Source organism: Panicum virgatum, chromosome 8K (assembly GCF_016808335.1).
Source record: "Panicum virgatum strain AP13 chromosome 8K, P.virgatum_v5, whole genome shotgun sequence".
Lineage (NCBI taxonomy): Eukaryota > Viridiplantae > Streptophyta > Magnoliopsida > Poales > Poaceae > Panicum > Panicum virgatum.
The window spans coordinates 9,002,711-9,021,272 of record NC_053143.1 but is presented as its reverse complement, the minus strand read 5'-3'; the positions used below and the strand labels follow the sequence as shown (position 1 = coordinate 9,021,272).

Sequence of the window (18,562 nt, the reverse complement as noted above, 5' to 3'; positions counted from 1 at the left end):
TGGAGGGACTGAAGTTATGGACTTACGGTCTTAGGTATTGTTATGTAGTGACAGTCATTACAGAGGTGTAATACAGTTTCTTTTTCTCCTAACCTGCCAGTTCATTGTGTTCTCGTGTGAGTACTCCCTCTGTTCCAAAATGTAAGTTGTTTTGACTTTTCTAGATTTATATATTTTGCTATGTACCAAGACATATGTTATATCTAGGTGCATAGCAAATAGTATGAATTTAGAAAAGCTAAAACGACTTACATTTTGGGACGAAGGGAGTATGTTCCAAAAAAAAACTCCCCTTATGTTCCCAGCTTTTCTGCATTTTTTTTTTCGCGAGGAGCATAGCTAAATAATTTGCTCCAAAAAGTTACTTGCCGCTTTGTTTTTGTTTTTTTTTATGTTACATCTAGGGATCTGATGGCTGCCCTTGACCATCAGTGTGTTCACTGGATAAAGAATGATTAGTATATATTTTTTAGTGGCGGCAAGAATTTCTACTGTGACCATGATTTGTTCCCTCCAAACAGAATATATTCATTCTTCGCTTCATCTCTACCCTTGCAAGGCATTGTAGCGATGCACCAGTAACACAAATTTATCCTCATGATTACTCTTTTTTTTTTAAACGTTCATGATCACTCTACGAGTTTAACACCTCTTTGTGTTGAGCTCAGATGGTACCTATACACAAACAATACGTATTTATTTCCACAGCAAAATTTGAGAGGCGCAAGGAACATCTCGGCTTCGAAGGGTATGTAGAATATCAGTGTTATACGCTTTATTACCAGCACTGATCAGGAGGAAATAAACATACAGGTTTCTTGTCCCATCATGTATGTTTCTTACTTTCTTACGTTCTTTATTTCTGCTAATGCACTAGTATACCTTCATCCATGTTCCACCCCTTGCTGGCCAATACAAACTTGTTTCACATGCGCGAAAAGATATCGGATTTGGACTTGGGCTTCTTATCACACTGCGACGCCCGCCACCCGAGACGTCCATGCTCATTGTCATATATCACAAGCTGATCCTGCATTGTGATGTCTGCAAAACAAAAAATATCCATTGGAAATATGGTTTTATTTTCAGAGATGCATGTTTAAACAGTATTTGTCTGAACTGAGAACTGAATGTCTGATCTTTGGTCGTACCTCCAATTATGCACATGTCGCCGATGTCTTTCCTCCCAAGCATACCAAAGCATGCATTCCCATGTCCCTGTCACAAATAATGAAAAAAAGGCATTTCAGTCATTTTCTGTTCTTTTAGTGATATCACTGTTTCAGTTGACCGTCAAGTGAGTCTAGGTGTTTACAGTGACAATGAGGTATTTTTCAGGAGGGATGATCATGGTGGCGCCATTGTGGAATTTCAGAGACATCACTGACTTGAATTCCTTCTTGAGGTCGTCCGATGATTTGAATCCCCCAGGCCCCTTCCAGCATGGATGTAGCAGTGAAGGATCACGCACTTCTTTGAGTGATTTGCTGAGAGATGCTTTCAGCTGCAGGATCCACCACATCTCATGAGTTCTATATCTAATAATGTCTGTGATCATGCATGATACCTGGGAAATTGCAGTGTGGTTTGGAGCGTAACCTACCGCAGCAACAAGTTGAGCATGTGGACCCTCAGGCAAGTGGGTGTATGTGCTGCCACTGTCAAAGATCACCTCCATTGTCTTTGTGCTTATCGACTTTGTATCCAAGTGGAGGGTTGCTGGGCCTGGTGAGTAGTGATTATGATTCCTGGAATTAAGGAGTTATGCAAGCCAAATTAAAATAAAAGAAAGATCTATCATTGTGTTCCCTAACATATTTAAGATTTTTTTTATTATGAGATTGGCAACTAGAAAATCAACATTCTGTGGTACCAACGAAGTTGGAATCATCATGCATGGTTTTATCAGATCACCGCGGCAAACAAGCTGGCACTTGATCAGCACTTGTGCTTTTCATACCTATCTGTTCTTGGAGCCATGGGAACCCAGCTTACAGGTGAGGAGAGAACATTCTCATCCCCAATGGAGAGGTAACCCCCTCCTTTTGAGCTGAGGCAATGAGCAAACACATTCTTTGTGATAATCTTGTTGCGCTTCAGTTGCGAGACCAGATCTACCGAACCCCTCCCAAGCCCAAGCATGCCATCAACCCCCGTTGTCGTCTCATGGCTACCACCATGTTCAAACCCACAGCTGCGCCAAAAAAAGTACAAAAAAATAAAGAACAGTGACCGGCTTGAATGAACTAGATCAGTGCAGCATGCAATGTTCTATTGCGTGGCGTACCCGAAGGCGATATCAGGTTTGGTGATGCCTGAAGGGAGAGTGAACTTGTCGTGGATGAGCACACCATGAGACCATGATCCATCTAGGTAATGTATTTCGTAGTTGCACACAGTTTTATGGGGCTTCTCGGGTTCGCCGACGTCCTGGTGAAGTGCATTGCAGAGAGGATTATTGCGAGGAACAGGCTTGTCCCGTGTTGGTCGGTACACTGGGTGTGGCACCTGCCAACAATGATCACCGAGACAACATCAACTACCAGAGGTCAATCGAATGGACAACTTAATTAACTTTTACACCGGTTGTAATTAAGGGAAGAAATGAACCCTAAAACATGCATGAACTAGCACAAACACAAGTTTTTATTTTAATTTCTTTTGCCTTGTCTAAAACACCAGGCCAAAGTCCACAAGATCACTACTAGTTCAGTAGTACTACTGCATGAGCAGGTTCTTTTTTTTTTCTTTCCTGGCAGCCTTGCCGTTGTCGGTTTCTTGTTTCGTTCTTCTTTGGATTGTTTGGTTGCATAGAAGAATCACTAGTAATTGTTTTGCTGTGCTTCTAATTTAGGCCTAAAATTTTAATGAACCATCACACGCAGAGGAAAACACAAAGCCTGCAACCTTGAGGTTACCTTGCTGCCCACTTTGCACTCTAGCGAAGTGAGGTTGCTGCCGGTGTCGACGTGCAGGAAGTACGGCTTCGCCGGGTCTCCGATGTGCATGGTGGCGTGGAACTCGCTGCACAGGCACCGAAAAATTCAGCAAAAGTTTCTGCAAAGGCGGCGACAACGATGGTTCTTTGGAGGTGTTTGGAGGCCGCTGCATACGTACCCAGTGGGGTAGACATTGCCGCCGAGGTCGAACACCATGTGGGAGGAGGTCGATGGCAGGAGTGCAAGCAGGAGCAGGTGGCCGACGACTGGTGCCCACACGGCAGCCATGGTACCCGAAGAAGGCAGAGCTCTTGAGGATCAGTAGAATGAGCTGCCCGGGGCTCAAGCTCAGTGTTCTCTGTGTCTTGGGATGCTGGGGATGTGAGGTATTTATAGGCGTTGTTGTTGGCTTGGGAAGCTTTCTCCAATGTGTGTGTAGTACTATTTTGTTTTGTTTTCTTCGTTTCTCTTTTCTGGCTTTGCATATGAAAGGGATGGTTTTGGGTTCAAATATCTGGCTTTTAAAAGTATGCATTTTTTATATAAATCTAGATATGTGCATATGCCTTATCTTCATGTCTGGCTTTGCATTTCATTCGGATGGGTTTGAGTTCAGACTTCAAATGTTAATATTAGCTCCAGCAAAATATTTTGAGTTTACTACTACATGTTACCTTCTAAAAGAGTACGGACAGGGAGTTCAACAACCCATGTCATTCGGAAGTTATTAAGAAAAAAAGGGATTACGTTTCAGAGCATCTGTCCATTCCTATTTGTCATTTTGCTCAGAACTGACTGCACTGATTGACTTTCTCTATAATTTTCAGGTACCTTGCCAAATCACTAGCAAAGATCAATAATCTTTTCCAATGCTCAACAGCACTTCCCATTTTCGCATCCTTCAAGTCTCTTGTCTTAAACCCCCTTGGTCACTCGTCTTGCAATAAGGTTTTTCTCCCTAACAAAAAACTAGATATTTCAATGTGTGCAGTTTTTGTTTTATTTTCTTTGTTTATCTTCTCTGGCTTTGCATATTGATGGATGGTTTTGGGTTAAGATATCTGATTTTGAAAAGTATGCATTTTTATTTATTTTTGAATACTAGTACATGTTTTATATATGCTCTTCATGTCAGGCTTGGAATTTCATTGGATGGGTTTGGCTCCAGCAAGATATATTATTGACTTATTGCACACTACTACATGTTACCTTCTAAAAGTGTACAAACAGGAAGTTCAACAACCCATGACACTCGGAAGTTATCAAGGAAAATAGGCACTACATTCAGAGGACTTCCTTTCCGTAACTGTCATTTTTCCCAAAACTGAGTGCACTGATTGACTAGAGCTATAATTTTCAGGTAATTGGCACAAACATATGTAAGTTCACTAATCATAATTTGTTATGCTGCACTTCCCATTTTCTCATCCTTCAAGTCATCTCTCAATCCGCTAGGTCACTTACTGTCTTGCAACAAGGTATTTCTTCCTAAGAAAACTAAGATATTTCATGGGGATCACCTCATCCTACTTCTGGAGTACTCCAAAGTGAGAGTAAACACATTATCATATTCATGCCTCAAAATCTCCAAATGTGACAAATTACACATTCCCACAATGTTGATGGTCATGTGGGATAAATAGGCATTTACAATAATCTTGATGCTCATGGTCAAGATGATGCATTTCAAGTACATTACCATGTTATATAGAACTCTTCATAATTATGCCAAGTGGGCCATCTATCATCAGTAGTAATGAAATGTTCCATTCTATTGTTCAGAATCGGAAATATAACTGAATTTCTACTACAATGGCCCCCCAAAATGTATTTAGCAAGCTCACTTTGAATAATTCACCTTCTAAAAAGAAACCTATATTCCTTCCCCCCAATTTCAGAAAGGTATTGTCTTCTCATTTATAAGCGATACAAGGCATTATTTGATTGCAACATATAGAGCGAGAACTCCTTGTGGAAACTGTGGAGATAGTAAGTGAGTCTCAAGCCAGCTTTCAGTCACTATCAACTGACACGTTTTTGAAAATTACCTGTCCATATGAGTATCATATAACCTGGGGCATCTACAGGTGGAAATTGAAACATATTTAAATAACCTAGAAAATTAATGAAGGAGGTCTTAATTTTAGTAAATCAGAGGATTATTATAGAACTTACAATAGAATGGACTTCTCATCTCACACAAGTTTGGTTTGAATAGCTGTGTGGAAAACTAAAAGCTACAGAGTATTTTTTGTGCACTTCGCGAGATAGAACAAACATTAATTTTCGATCTACTGAGTCCTCTGATATCAATATGTAGACTACGTTACAAATAGACTGCTCTAGTTTATGCAAATGTTCATGTAGCATCTTGTATTTCGTCTGCTCTATCAATAATTTCTATTGACCCCAGTTGTTATACTACTCTCTTTGTTCCAATAATAGTCAGAGCTTCTTTCCCATATTTTTTAAAAAAAATGACAATTCAATGAATCAGTGTCACTACACCATTTGCAATCCAAAACTGGGAAAGGCAGACACTTCAGGTTCAACTCCAACATCAAACTCAAAGAAACTGAATTGGTCCTATTTTTGTCCACCGCTTTCTGTTTGACTAAATACGATTTACAGCTCCATTCACTCATGATGGTTTTGTTTTTTTAATGAAAGAGGCATAAATATGGTCAATGTTTGCAGAGTAAGTAAAAAAGAACATATCAAGTTCGTTAGCAAGGAAAAAAGAACATATCAAGTTCGTTAGCAAGGGAAAAAAACACCTCGCACGAAACATGGGTGACAATCAAATATGCTTTATTTTGAGCATTGGTCACTGATCAGTGTGTTAGAAACGAAAAAGAAAGAAAGAAAATCACAGGCATGAAACATACAAATATTCTTTATTATGAGCATTAATCAAGAGTACACATGGAGGTTTGTTGTTTCTGGTCTGCCTTACGGTCCTTTATTTTTGTTTATTCTGACTCTTCGTCACCTTCATCAAACTTCCACCGTTGCTGGTCACACAACTAATATTCAGATGCGTGAAATGATCACAGCTTTGGACTTGGGCATTTTATCGCACGGTGACGGCATCCAACCGATCCTCCCTTTCTCATTGTCGTATATCATAAGCTGATCCTGCATTGTGATGTCTGCAAAACAGAACATCCATTGGAAACAAAAACACTTTACAGAAATCTACGCATGAACATTGTATGTCTGAATTGAGCATAGTATGTCTGAACTTTAGTACCTCCAATTAAGTACATATCCAAGCCTTGAATCGCTAGAATGCCAAAGCATGCATTTCCGTGCTCCTGCCACAAACATGAAAGCAGAGGAATTTAAATCATTCTCCCCATTTGCTATACAATTTATCATCTACTGCTGACAGTCAGCTATGTTTCGAGTGCTTACAGTGATGACGAGGTAGTTTTCAGGAGGGATCGCCATGGTGACCCCACCGCCAAATTTCAGAGACACCAGTGGCTTGAATTCTTTCTTGAGGTCGTCCACAGATTTGAAAGGGCGAGGCCCTTTCCAGCATAGAGGCAGTGCAGGATCAGGCACCTCTTTGAGAGACTTGCTGAGAGACGCCTTCAGCTGCAACATCCTCCACATGTCATGGTATATATCTGGTCATTCAGAATGTGTTGTGACTTGTGATCTGGAGCTTACCGTGGAAACGAGTTGAGTGTGTAGATCCCCTGGCAAGTAGGTGTAGGTGCTGCCGCTGTCGAGGACCACCTGCATCGACTTTGTCCCGATTGACTTTGTATCCAAGTACAGGGTTGCTTGGCCTGGCGAATAGTGATTAGGTCTCCTGGAAACACAATGTTTTATTGACTGTGAGAAACAAAGTCAAAATAAGAGTTCAATCGTATCATTCTGAACAGGTTTTTTTATTACAAGATTGACTACTAAAACGAGGACAATAATCAAAACCGTTTCCTGTTAAGCGGTGAGTATTCCTGGAGATACAATGTTGTTTCACAGAGCTAACTGCCAATAGTGATGCAGGAATCAACCAGTGAAATTATTGACAACAATAAAGCCACACAAAAAAAACTTCTTCAGACCAATGTTGCAAACAAGCAAACAACTAAGTTGACGAGCACTAGTAGACTAGTAGTGCTTACCCGGGTGTTCTGGGAGCAATAGGGACCCAAGTTACTTGCGAGGATGGCACGTTCTCCTCCCCCATGAAGAGGTAGCCCCCTCCTTTTGTGCTGAGGCAATGACCGATCACATTCTTGGAGATGGCTCCTTGGCGCTTGAGCTGTGAGACCAGGTCTACCGAGCCCCTTCCAAGCCCAAGGATGCCGTCCACCGCCACTTTTGCGGCATTCTTGGGGTCATGTACCTGATCATAGCCACAGCTGGACAAACAAAAATTTACCAGCATGATATTATAAAAAAATACCATTCATGATCTTATTTATGAATGTTCCATTCAACAGATTATTACCCAAAGGCGATGGTGGGGCTGTTCTTGGGGGCACTGCCCGTAGGTAAGGAGAACTTGTCACGGAGGAGCACACCAAGAGACGTTGATCCATCTAGGTATGCGATTTCGTAGTCACATTGGTGGACTGCATCTCTGCAGTTCTTGGTTGTACCCAGGTCATGGTGCAGCGTGTCGCAGAGCGGATCCGCACATGGAACTAACTTGTTCCGTGTGGGTCGGTACAGTGGGTGTGGCACCTGTGACAGTGATCACCGAGACAGTATCAATTAAGCAAACAAGGCTCAATTAACCCAAAGTGAAAGTGTTTCTGATTATTACGTTTTTTCTAGTCAAATTTTTCATGGAATTGAAAGGTCCTGCAGATTGTGCATTCTCAAACTAAAAATGAGTAATAAGGGAAAAAGAAAAGGAAGCCTGCAGCAGTGATCGTGCCTTGTTGCACGTTAAGCAGGGACCCTTCTCTACGGCGTTGCACTCCAGCCAGGTGAGGTTGCTGCCGGTGTCAATGTCCAGGAAGTAGGGCTTCGCTGGCTCCCCTATGTTCATGGTCACGTAGAAGTGGCTGCGCAGTCACAGAAAAAAAAACAAAGGCCAAATTGTTGCATTTCTGAGGTTTGTTGAAATTGCAAACAAACAAAAAGAACCATTCTTTTGCATGATAGTACGGAGTAAACAGAAATGATGGCCTTTTGCATTTGACATCTTTTTTGGTCGACATCAAAGAGAGATGCTGCTAGTTGAGAGGAGGTCGTGTACATACCCAGTAGGGTAGACGTTGCCGTCCAGCTTGAACACCATGGAAGAGGAGGCCAACGGCAGGAGTGGAAGCAGGAGCAGAACGCCGACGACCGCCGCCCAGCGGCCAGCCATGGTGGTCGAAGAAGATGGATCTTGAGCAGTAATGCTAGGTGGTGATGCTGGAGTGCACTTCCCTCTTGCTGGAACTCAACTCAGTGCTCTGTTTCGTGGGATGGCGAGAGACAGAGACGTACGTGAGGTATTTATAGGCGTTCTTGGCTTTGGGGGTCTCCTCCAGTCTGCCTAGTTTTGTTTTCTATGTAATTTTGCATTTGGATTGTTCCAAGTTAAATTATGTGTTTTTTTTTTTGTTTCTGAGTAACTGGTTTTGCTTGCCTAAGTATCAGTGTATTGACTTTCAAAACCTCTCTTTTTTGGATGGTAATGTGTTTTTGAGACGCGTCATGTAGAGAAGCATTCTTTGTTATATGGAAATTTGAGCACTCGTATACAGTTAAAGGGATCAAGTTGGATGTGAAAATATGATAGCTCCTGTAATATACTTTGAATTTTGTATCACACAAAATAAGTTATTAAAAAAATGTATGCATAGGAAATTTGACAGTAACCGACTCAGAAGGACACGTACGTGAACAGATGCACAACCGAATGCTATAATTGACTTGAGCACCGTACCTGGCCGGGGATACCTTATTTTCATCGGGGGGGGGGGGGGGGGGGTCTTAGTTACTACTGCTTAGCTTTCAATTCGCCTCTTATCCATGTGCTATATATCTCTGTTTAGATAATAAGAACAGTATATATGACATATAGAAATGGACAGTGATAATGTGTATAAATCACAAATATTTTCTTATGTGGTAGAAAAGTGACACCATATTTTTTTATTTTTTTGGAAAAGGAAAACTTTATTTATTTCAAGAAGAATAAATCGAGGTGATACATCGTCTTGAAAATTTCCCAGCCTCTGCCAGAAGGGCACACAATCTATAAAAGTTTGACAAGAATCCTGACACACTAATGATTGTCAATCCTAAGACTAGGCCGCCACCCATGTGCCTGGGCCAAAAAAGTCCTTGACCACATGTGCGAAAAAAAGAGATTCCCACCTTATATCACATTCTTATTAAGGGCCTCTTAATTAGCTACATGTAAAAGAATGAATCATGGGGCTCATCTCTCATCGGACTATTTTATTTTCCTATGCTTGGAATGGGTACAGCAAACAAACTCACTATCCTTGCCTGATGAAAACATACTACCTGATGGCTCACAACCTTGTCAATATTTAATCTTAAACGACTATATTTGACCTTTTTTATTTCCCTGTAGACCGGGAGTTTTTTCTCTGCTTAAGCAGTGGTTGGCTCTCGTATTCCATTTAATAGATCCATTTCTTCAACTGAAAAAAGATTTCAATCCGTATATGTTGCCCATATTTTTTGTTGATTTCATATGCTATTGAATATTATATACACAGCGTGGATTAATACAGTTACACAGGTATTTGTACAATGACAAGATATAAACTAACCAACAATTCATGAAACATATACATAGACAAAAATATCCGTTAAATGGAAAATATATATACAATCTGAAATAAATTTTATCTCAATAAATTCTTTTTGAAGTTATAGTTGGCATAAATCGTAACTTAATTAGTCCCATGATATTGACGTTCATCTAGAGGAAATATTTCTATACACAATATTTCACATCACATTAGAAAGCATACTTGTAAGTCATGCCAATCCAGCCATCTTTAATAAGTAAATGTCTACTTTAATTCCGTTTATTCTTAGCTGTGCGAAAATATGGTATGAACTGTTCCGTGCAGATACACTCCACCATTTGGTATGAAAGTGTTCAAGAATGGAGAGCATATGTGACTAGTCATTTCTAGCTAAAAGGATCAAGGTGGAATGGTGGACGAGAAAATGTTAGAGGTCCAGTAGGACATTTTGATCACACAGAAATTATCTTCTAAAAATGTGCACACAGGAAGTTTCAACAACCCACTCTCAAGCACATGCATTAGTTATCTTACAAAAACTGTAGCAATGCTCAACTGAATGCACATGCACCATTTCCCTTTAGTTTTTAAGGCAGTGCACATGAACCAGTTGGCGTGGCCACTAGGGGATACTACTCAATCTGCTCGTGCTATCTGTGTTGAGATAGTAAGCACAGCATATGGTCAATGGGCAGTTATAATGTGTATAAATAATCAAAGATATTTTTCTTATGATCTATTACTGTGTTCTTTTTTATTTATCAGATTTTAAGGGCCTCAGCTGCATTACTGATCCGCCTTGTCACTTATGCATGGTTCAGGCGAGTTTTTTTTTTCAGCTCAAAAAGAATCTGTGGGGGCTCACCTTGCTTCTCACATCGAATTATTTTTCTCTTATGTTTAGAATAGGTCCATGGAGCAAACACACTCATAACTCCCTGTCAGTGTCAGGTGAAGAGATACTACATGGGAGCTCACAATCTAGCCAATGTGATGTTACCATTTGTTCGGCAGAAAATAGGTTTTTTTTTTCTTTGACGATAGGGGGAGCTTGGTCTCTTAAATGAAATGGGTCCAGTCTTTTCATTTTCCTCTGAAGATAGGCAAGATAGGATTTTCTTTAAAAAATACTCATATTCCAATATGTTGCTACATCCTTTAATTATTTTAATAAATTATGCTATGCTAGTGAAATGGTTATTATATGTTCCAATATGTTATATTATAGCATGGACTATTGCAATGAAACGGTTATTATATGTTCCAATATGTTATATTCATAGCATGAACTATTGCAATGAAATGGTTATTATATTGTAAGAAGGCAAACTTAAAATATGACACAAATAAAAATATTCATGAAGTGGAAAATACACATACAATCAATAAACTTCTAGTCATTTTTCTTCAAGCTGCGCATATTTAGGAGTGGTTAATTGTAGATCTCCACAATTAAGCATCTTATTTACATGGTGGTCCTTTTGTTGGCTCCTTCTCCATATGAGAAAATACACTATATATGACTGTCACATATGTAGTAACAAATGCCCCCCCCCCCCCCCCCCCGCCCATGTTTTGTTCTTCTTAGCTTTATATGATGCAAAAAATACACTATATATGACTGCCAGCTATTATACCTTAGTGCCTGCAAAACTCTCTGACTCACTACAGGACACATCTAATTTGTCGTGAGTAAACCGGCTTTCACGGCAAATTAGCTGTGTCCCGTAGTGACTGATATATACGATAACATACATGAAAGTGTGCATGTGAGTAGGATGGTTCAATTTCAGTAAAACACCTGAATTCCCACTGAAGTGATCTCTTTTAGCAAATTCATCTTGAATAATTCACATTATAAGTGCAAATATTTCCTTCTTTTTGCTCTTTTTTTAATTTTTTTTAAAAAATTTGATCAAATGATGGAATATGCTAGATAAAGTCAACCGTCAATTTTTATCACAAACTGCTGGATTATTGTACATAAAGATAACATCATGAACTTCTGCTTTTGGTACCAGTTTTTTCTTTCAATAGCCATGTCCATGGAAAATTAAGATGATAAATGTCTAGTTTTTGTACACTTCACGAAGACAAGTCAGAAAGAAATTGTTTATCTCTGATCTTAGGATTCATTTTTTTTTCAGATTTCCTGTGTCCTCTGTTGTCAATATTAAACTAAGAGCAGAGAAACCACTCTAGTTTGTCCCAATTTTAGAAGCTTCTTGAATTTTCTCTGCTGTAGTCGTATAATGTTTTAGCCATAGCTGTAAACAATTCATGCTGTCATTTGAACTTATGTTAGAAATTAATCTGAAATGTTACCATTTGTAATATCGTCTACGTGTCACACTCCAAATATAAACAATAATGTCCAAGCAGTACACTTCTACATCTTAAAACTAAAATTCTACTACATGGACTACAGTTTATCAGGAAACTCAGTGACCACTACCTAGTAAAATTCTTCTGGTTATAATTTCAAAGCCGTTCAATAAGTAGGCACTGTGCCACTGATAACTCAGTGTTAATGCACCACTTACTTTCTTTAAGTTCAACTATAACACAGAACTTCCATTTGAGCAAATACTCCAATTTTCCAGCCCCAATCAGCTGCAGACTCAACATACAGATGTTCTAGAATTGGTATTTAGCAACACTGTCAGTTCAGGCCCCAGAAAGGATATACCAGCAGGTAGGCAGGTAAAACCTATCATAATTTTTGTATTGTAAAAATAAGGTGGAAAGAAGCATATTACCATTGTTTTATCAGAGAAACTTTAGAGGCGCATGGGTGAACAGAATACATGGAGAATTTCACTATCTCAGGTGAAAAGCGTATGGAAAATATCGAGTTCATTTTATAATGATCAGAAGGAGGAACATAGAGATTCCTCACGTCTCATGTGCCTTTATTACATTCTTTTATTTTTGACAATACTATTACATACTTTCACCCTTCTCACCCTCAGTGTCAGTGTGTTACGCAAACACTCTGGTCAGATGCGTGAAGCGGTCATGTTCTTAGGCTTGGGGCATCCTGTCAATCAGCGAAGGTGCCCATCCAATCCTCCCTACCTCGTTGTCGTATATCACCAACTGATCCTGCATTGTGATTGCTGCAAAACAGAAGATCCATGCATGTAGATTGTTTTACACAGCTCAGGGTGTCCTTCCTAATTGCAGAAACGAACTGAGTTTGGTTTCTGAATTTTTCACCTCCAATTAAGTACATGTCTATGTCTCCCGTCCCCAGGATGCCCAAGCACGCGCTCCCTTGTTCCTAACAAAAAACATGAAAATGATGGCAATTGTTCAGGTGTTCTCCTTTGCTTCGATGCTCTGTCGCTCAAGTCAACAAACTCAAGGGTTTACAGTGGTAATGAGGTAGTTTTCAGGAGGGATGGTCATGGTGACACCATTGCCAAAGTTCAGAGACATTCTTGACTTGAATTCCTTGTTGAGGTCGTCCAGAGATTTGAATGGGCCATTCCCTTTCCAGCATAGAGGCAGTTCTGGGTCATGCACCTCTTCAACTGATGACTTGCTGAGAGAGGCCTTCAGCTGCAACATCATCCACGGCCACGTACGGGTCATGAATTATTTTTTGTCCAATTGTTGTTCATTATACACAGGCATTAGAACGCATTGTGATTTGGAGCCTACCGCAGTAACGAGTTGAGAATGAAGAAGTTCAGGCAAGTAGGTGTAGGCGCTGCCACTGTCAAGGACCACCTCCATTGGCTCTGTGCCTATTGACATCGTATCCAGTTGCAGGGTTGCATGTCCTGCTGAGTAGGGATAAGGTTTCCTGAAAATACATTGTTATGCAATCAGGTGAAACTAAATAAAAACAAAAGAAAGCTCAGTCATAGGCCTCTTTAACTTTTACAGGTTTTTACAGAATTGGCAAATAAAATGTGAAGGGAATACAATGTTTTGGTAACTGCAGAAAATTCAGGAATCAAATACTAAAATTGATCTGACAACACTGAAAAACTCCATCAATTTGGCATGCCACAAACAAGTAGACACACATTGGGAAATAGAGCTTGGAAACCTGGGTGTTCTTGGTGCCATGGGGACCCAGGTTAAACCTGAAACGGGCACGTTCTCTTCACCAAAGAAGAGGTAGCCCCCTCCTTTTGTACTGAGGCAATGGCCAATGACATTCTTTGTGATGATCTTTTGGTTCTTGAGCTGCGAGATCAACGATACCGAGCTCGGTCCAAGACCAAGGATGCCATCGACTGTCATTACCTTCCCAGCGTTCTTCCCCTGGTCATAACCACATCTGCACAAATCCGCAAACAAAAGTAGCTAGCCTTAAAAAAGAATCATTGTGCAGTGATCATGAAGTGTTGCATTGCGTGGGCGTACCCGATTGCGAGGTCAGGATGGTCATTGGAGGCCTTGGCCATGGGTAAAGAGAACTTGTCAGTGCTGAGCACACCAATAGATGATCCATCTGCAGATATGAGTGTGTAGTCGCATTGGAAGGGTTATGCGCAGTGCTTGGTTGTACCCAGGTCTTGGTGCAGTGTGTCGCATAGGGAGTCCGTACATGGGATGACCTTGTAACTAGGCGGTCCTGGTTGGTAATGTGGATGTGGCACCTGTGACGACAACATCACCAAGACAGAGAAACAACATCAAGCACTGCAGTTCAATTGGAAAAATTGCTGGCATTGCAATTTGTATGCCTGAACAAGGAATTGATAACACAATATATGCAATCGCGAACCATCGGAAAAGTTATTCGCCAATCTTGAACTGGGAAAGGGAGTCTATTCCATGGTTCAATGTCGCTAGCATCCATAGCATCAGTTTTGGAGAACAGGGAGATACAGCGACAGTAATTTGATGGTAACTTCTTTCAAAAAAAAAAATTTGATGGTAAACACAAAATATATGGGACCAGATTTCTACACAAGTAACAATCACTGCGCTGTTTCCAAGCAGATTTTTTTTCCCGAAAGACATTTTTTAAATAGAAATGATAAGTGAAAAGAAAACCTGCAGCACTGAGCGTACCTTGTTGCACCTTTCACACGCACCATTCGATGCGGCACACTCCAGCCAGGTGAGGTCGCTGCCAGTGTCCACACTCAAGAAGTATGGCTTCGATGGGTCCGCGATGTTCACGGTGACGTAGAAGTGGCTGCAGAGGCACGCAGAAAAACTCAACAACAAGGATCACATCATGCCATTTCTCAGTTCTCACGAACAAGATTGCAAATTAAAGATGGAAATAAGCAGGAAGAATCGTCAGGAACAAGACGATGTTAGTTACGCAACAACATTTGAAGGCTGCGTGTTTATCCTGCGGGGTAGACATTGCCATCGAGCTTGAACACCATGGAGGAGGACGCCGACGGCAGGAGTGCAAGCACGAGCAGGAGCCCGGGGGCCAGGGCCCACCTGGCAGCCATGGCAGTTGAAGACTGAGTTCTTGAGTGTGGTAAATAGCTACACTTACCTTTACTGAAACCCCTGTTCTCTGCTTCTTGTGATGGCGAGAGATGACGCGGATGCGAAGTATTTATAGGCGACCTGGAGTTGGGACTTGGGAGGCTTGCTCTGGTACGTGCATTTTTTTTCTTTGTTATTCTAACATGGTCTTCCATTTGGATGGTTTCAGATTCAAACGTCTGGCTTTTCTCTAATCGGTTTTGGTTTGTGAATTTGCTTTGAATTATTATTATTATTATTATTATTAGTAATAGTAATAGTAATATTTTCTGAATGCTAATAAGGGTTCTTATACTGCTATACTGAGATTAAGGCTGTTCAGACAATATTAGAGCTCCAACAAGATATTTTTATCATATGCAATTAATTTTACCATATAAAAGGATACATGTATAGGAAGTTTCAACAACCCACTTGGAAGCTAATTAAGTAAAATAGGCTTCACATTTTCAGAGCATCTAATAACCTATCACAACTGAAGCTCTGTTTTGTTTTATTCAACTGAATGCACCATTGACTTGATCAGCGCCAGGGAATCCCGGACCATCTACTACGTCCTATATTTGAAGATAAGTAGCATAAATGCAGCAATAGGACAAAAAAAAACTAGCGCAAATATATGGTCATATATGGTCGATGGGTAGCTGGGCAAAGTCGCAGAGATAATTCTTACAGATCGCAGACCTCTTTTTCATGCATCCTGAATTTTTTTTTGAACAAATGCATCCTGAAAATTAGCGATCCCATTTCCACATTCCTGGGCATCTCCAACCTCCACCTGGTCACTTATTGATTTGCTACCAAGTATAGATGAGATGCTACCTGGGCATCTCCAACCTCCAACTCTAATACGTGCACTTTTTTGTTTTTTTGTTATTCTAACATGATTTATTTTCTGATAGTTTTGAGTTCAAATTTCCTGACATCTTCTTAAGTGATGGATTTTTATTGCCATACAGTAGTATATATTTACCTTGAATTTTTTCACTTTCTTCATAGTGGTATGTTTCGATGAGTGCCTTCACGTACAGCTTCGACTTCTTCTGAGGCAGATGAGAAAAATGTTAACTCTCCAACAAGATATTTTGATCACTTGAAATTAATAAAGTTTTCCTTTTCCAAAAAAAGATATTTTGATCACTTACAACACCAACTCACTCTGGAGTTATTCCGGAAATAGGCTTTACATTTAGAGTATCAATGGATCTAGTAATTCACAATTGTAGTTTTCCTAAACTTGCTGGAGGTGGGCCGAAAGGCTTTTCGGGTTTTGAGGTGGGCCTTTCAGACCATAAATGACCACACAGGCACCAAACGGGCCAATTAAGTTGGCAATATTCACTAGAATTTGCCAACATTTTTTTTACTAATAAAAATAGTATTATAGTATTATTTCAAAAGTTAAAACTTGTTCTCGCCTCTTTGTTACTGTATTTACAAGTACAGCTACTATACATCTTGACATTCTGAGCAAGATTGATCCGATCCGTGCATGGGTTCTATTCTATCTTAGAGTCAATGCCGGTCCTATACATTGGAGATGACCAAGGCATGTGTCGTCGCATGCATCCTTCTCGTTATCGTTCGGCCGGAGCCCCAACCCAATGGATGTGCTTGATCAGCCGGTCCTCACTCATATCAATTATCAAGTGAAATTAATTTTTAACACAAGGATTACACATACTCCATGAATCATTTACGTGCAAACCAACCTCTCCGTGGAAATTATACAAACTTCAATCTGAACCACTGGATCAACATCATGCGCCCTCTCCTTAGATGTTAATCTGATGGCCCAGATTGAAGTTTGCATTGTTTTTACAAATAGATTGGTTTGCATCTGATATGTTCCCCAGATGGATAGCATTATATATTCTTCTTCCATAACGAAAGTAGTAGTTCGGATGGTTGCATTGTATAAAATACAAAAACTGGCACGTAATAATAAGTACTTTTCTTTTTTGCGGGTAACAATAAGAAGCAAAGGCAAAAATATATAGGTGATTGATAATCATGTGTAGAATTAAGCTAGGAATTATTGGCCGGGCGGGCGGGCGGCGGCTTAGCCGATGACCGGAGTCCTGACGACGACGCTGCGGTCGTCGCCGACGAGGACGACGCGGTTGGGGTCGTAGTCGGTGGGCAGCGGGGTGGGGATCATGTAGAAGGCGACGGACACGTCGGGCCTGTCGATGTTGATCCTGTCCGCCGCGTTCAGCATCTCGAACCCCACCAGCTCCGGCCACGACGTCTTCAGCTCGTCGTCGTTCATCAATGCCGCCGGCGCCGCCCTGCCCATGACTATCTTCTTCTTCTTCTTCTTCTCTAGCTTAATTACTAGCCTAGCTGCGCCGCTTGGGGCTGCAAGAGCTAGGTGTAGCTTATAGCTCTGATTCCTGATCGATCGATCTGATCCGTCCTATTTATACTGCAGGATCAGTGGCAACTAACTAAGCTGCTAGCTAGTGTACTCGGTCAGACTCGAGCAAAGATGATCGAGACGCGCGTCGTATGCAGCCTGCATCGCGTCCACCGCCGGCGCTTGGTCGCATGCGTACATTCAGCTGGACACGACGTTCTTGGCCATTGGCTCCGCCGGCCTTAGCTTGCTTGATGACAACCATGTTTTATTTTTATTTTTTTTTGAAAGGGAATTTTATTTTATTTTCAGCCAGGTGCCGAACCAAGACTACCACTTGCTTCTTGTTGTTATTAGTTAGTAATAATATAATTAAGGAGGGAGAGTTCTGGATTGGACGACGAGTGGCTAGCTAACTCATCACTAGCCGGCCGACCGGCGGGCGTTGTTGTGGTGGATCGGATATGCAACTAGACGTTGAACCATTTACGTTGGATTTATGGATCGATCGATTAAATAGCTCCAGCAGGTGGTGTATAAAAAGTGTGCTATATACAGTATATATCACGGGACCGGACCTAGTCATCACGGTACTAACTAGCAAAACGAGAATCAATGCATATGGTTGCTGCTGGCCGGTTAATTAAGACAGATCATGTCGGCGCAACCAATAAACGATCAACAATAGTTGAGCTTATCTTTTGTAAATACTGGCAAAGCTTTTTATGTTTCACTAAGAGCATTTTCAGGAGTTTGCTAAATGAAATTGGCATCCTATAAAATTAGGCAAATCAAGAAAATTTCGTCTCCAACAGTTTGGGAAACAAGATTGGCATTTTTAGCAACTTGGCATTCCTCCCGTCTGAGTGTTTGCATTTTAAAAAAAATAAAAGAAAGAAGCTGAGTGTTTGCCGAGTGTATTTTTATTTGCCGAGTGTTTTACCTTGGACACTCGGCAAAGAGTTTACTTGCCAGAGTGCAGTAAAAAAAGAGTAAATTGCATCCACCATACAACAGCTTGGCAGGTGCGTGCAAATTGGTCCAGCAAC

At 40.7% G+C, this 18,562-nt stretch overlaps 2 protein-coding genes and 1 pseudogene across 2 annotated transcripts; all 3 read right to left on the bottom strand.

Moving 5' to 3' along the window:
- Positions 1-594: 594 nt before the first annotated feature.
- On the bottom strand, positions 595-3,227 carry LOC120645400 (aspartic proteinase Asp1-like). Its single transcript, XM_039922186.1, has 8 exons — positions 3,118-3,227; positions 2,919-3,024; positions 2,288-2,508; positions 1,961-2,194; positions 1,604-1,748; positions 1,316-1,504; positions 1,152-1,218; positions 595-1,044 (listed from the first exon to the last, which is right to left on the bottom strand). Exons 1-8 carry the CDS (start codon positions 3,225-3,227, stop codon positions 926-928), a joined length of 1,191 nt encoding a protein of 396 aa, XP_039778120.1. The 3' UTR covers positions 595-925.
- Positions 3,228-5,972: 2,745 nt separating this feature from the next.
- On the bottom strand, positions 5,973-8,241 carry LOC120645399 (aspartic proteinase Asp1-like). Its single transcript, XM_039922185.1, has 8 exons — positions 8,168-8,241; positions 7,840-7,969; positions 7,408-7,643; positions 7,079-7,318; positions 6,618-6,759; positions 6,357-6,542; positions 6,193-6,256; positions 5,973-6,091 (listed from the first exon to the last, which is right to left on the bottom strand). Exons 1-8 carry the CDS (start codon positions 8,203-8,205, stop codon positions 5,973-5,975), a joined length of 1,155 nt encoding a protein of 384 aa, XP_039778119.1. The 5' UTR covers positions 8,206-8,241.
- A 4,399-nt stretch (positions 8,242-12,640) lies between these two features.
- Positions 12,641-15,114, bottom strand: LOC120645398 (annotated as a pseudogene).
- Positions 15,115-18,562: the final 3,448 nt, after the last annotated feature.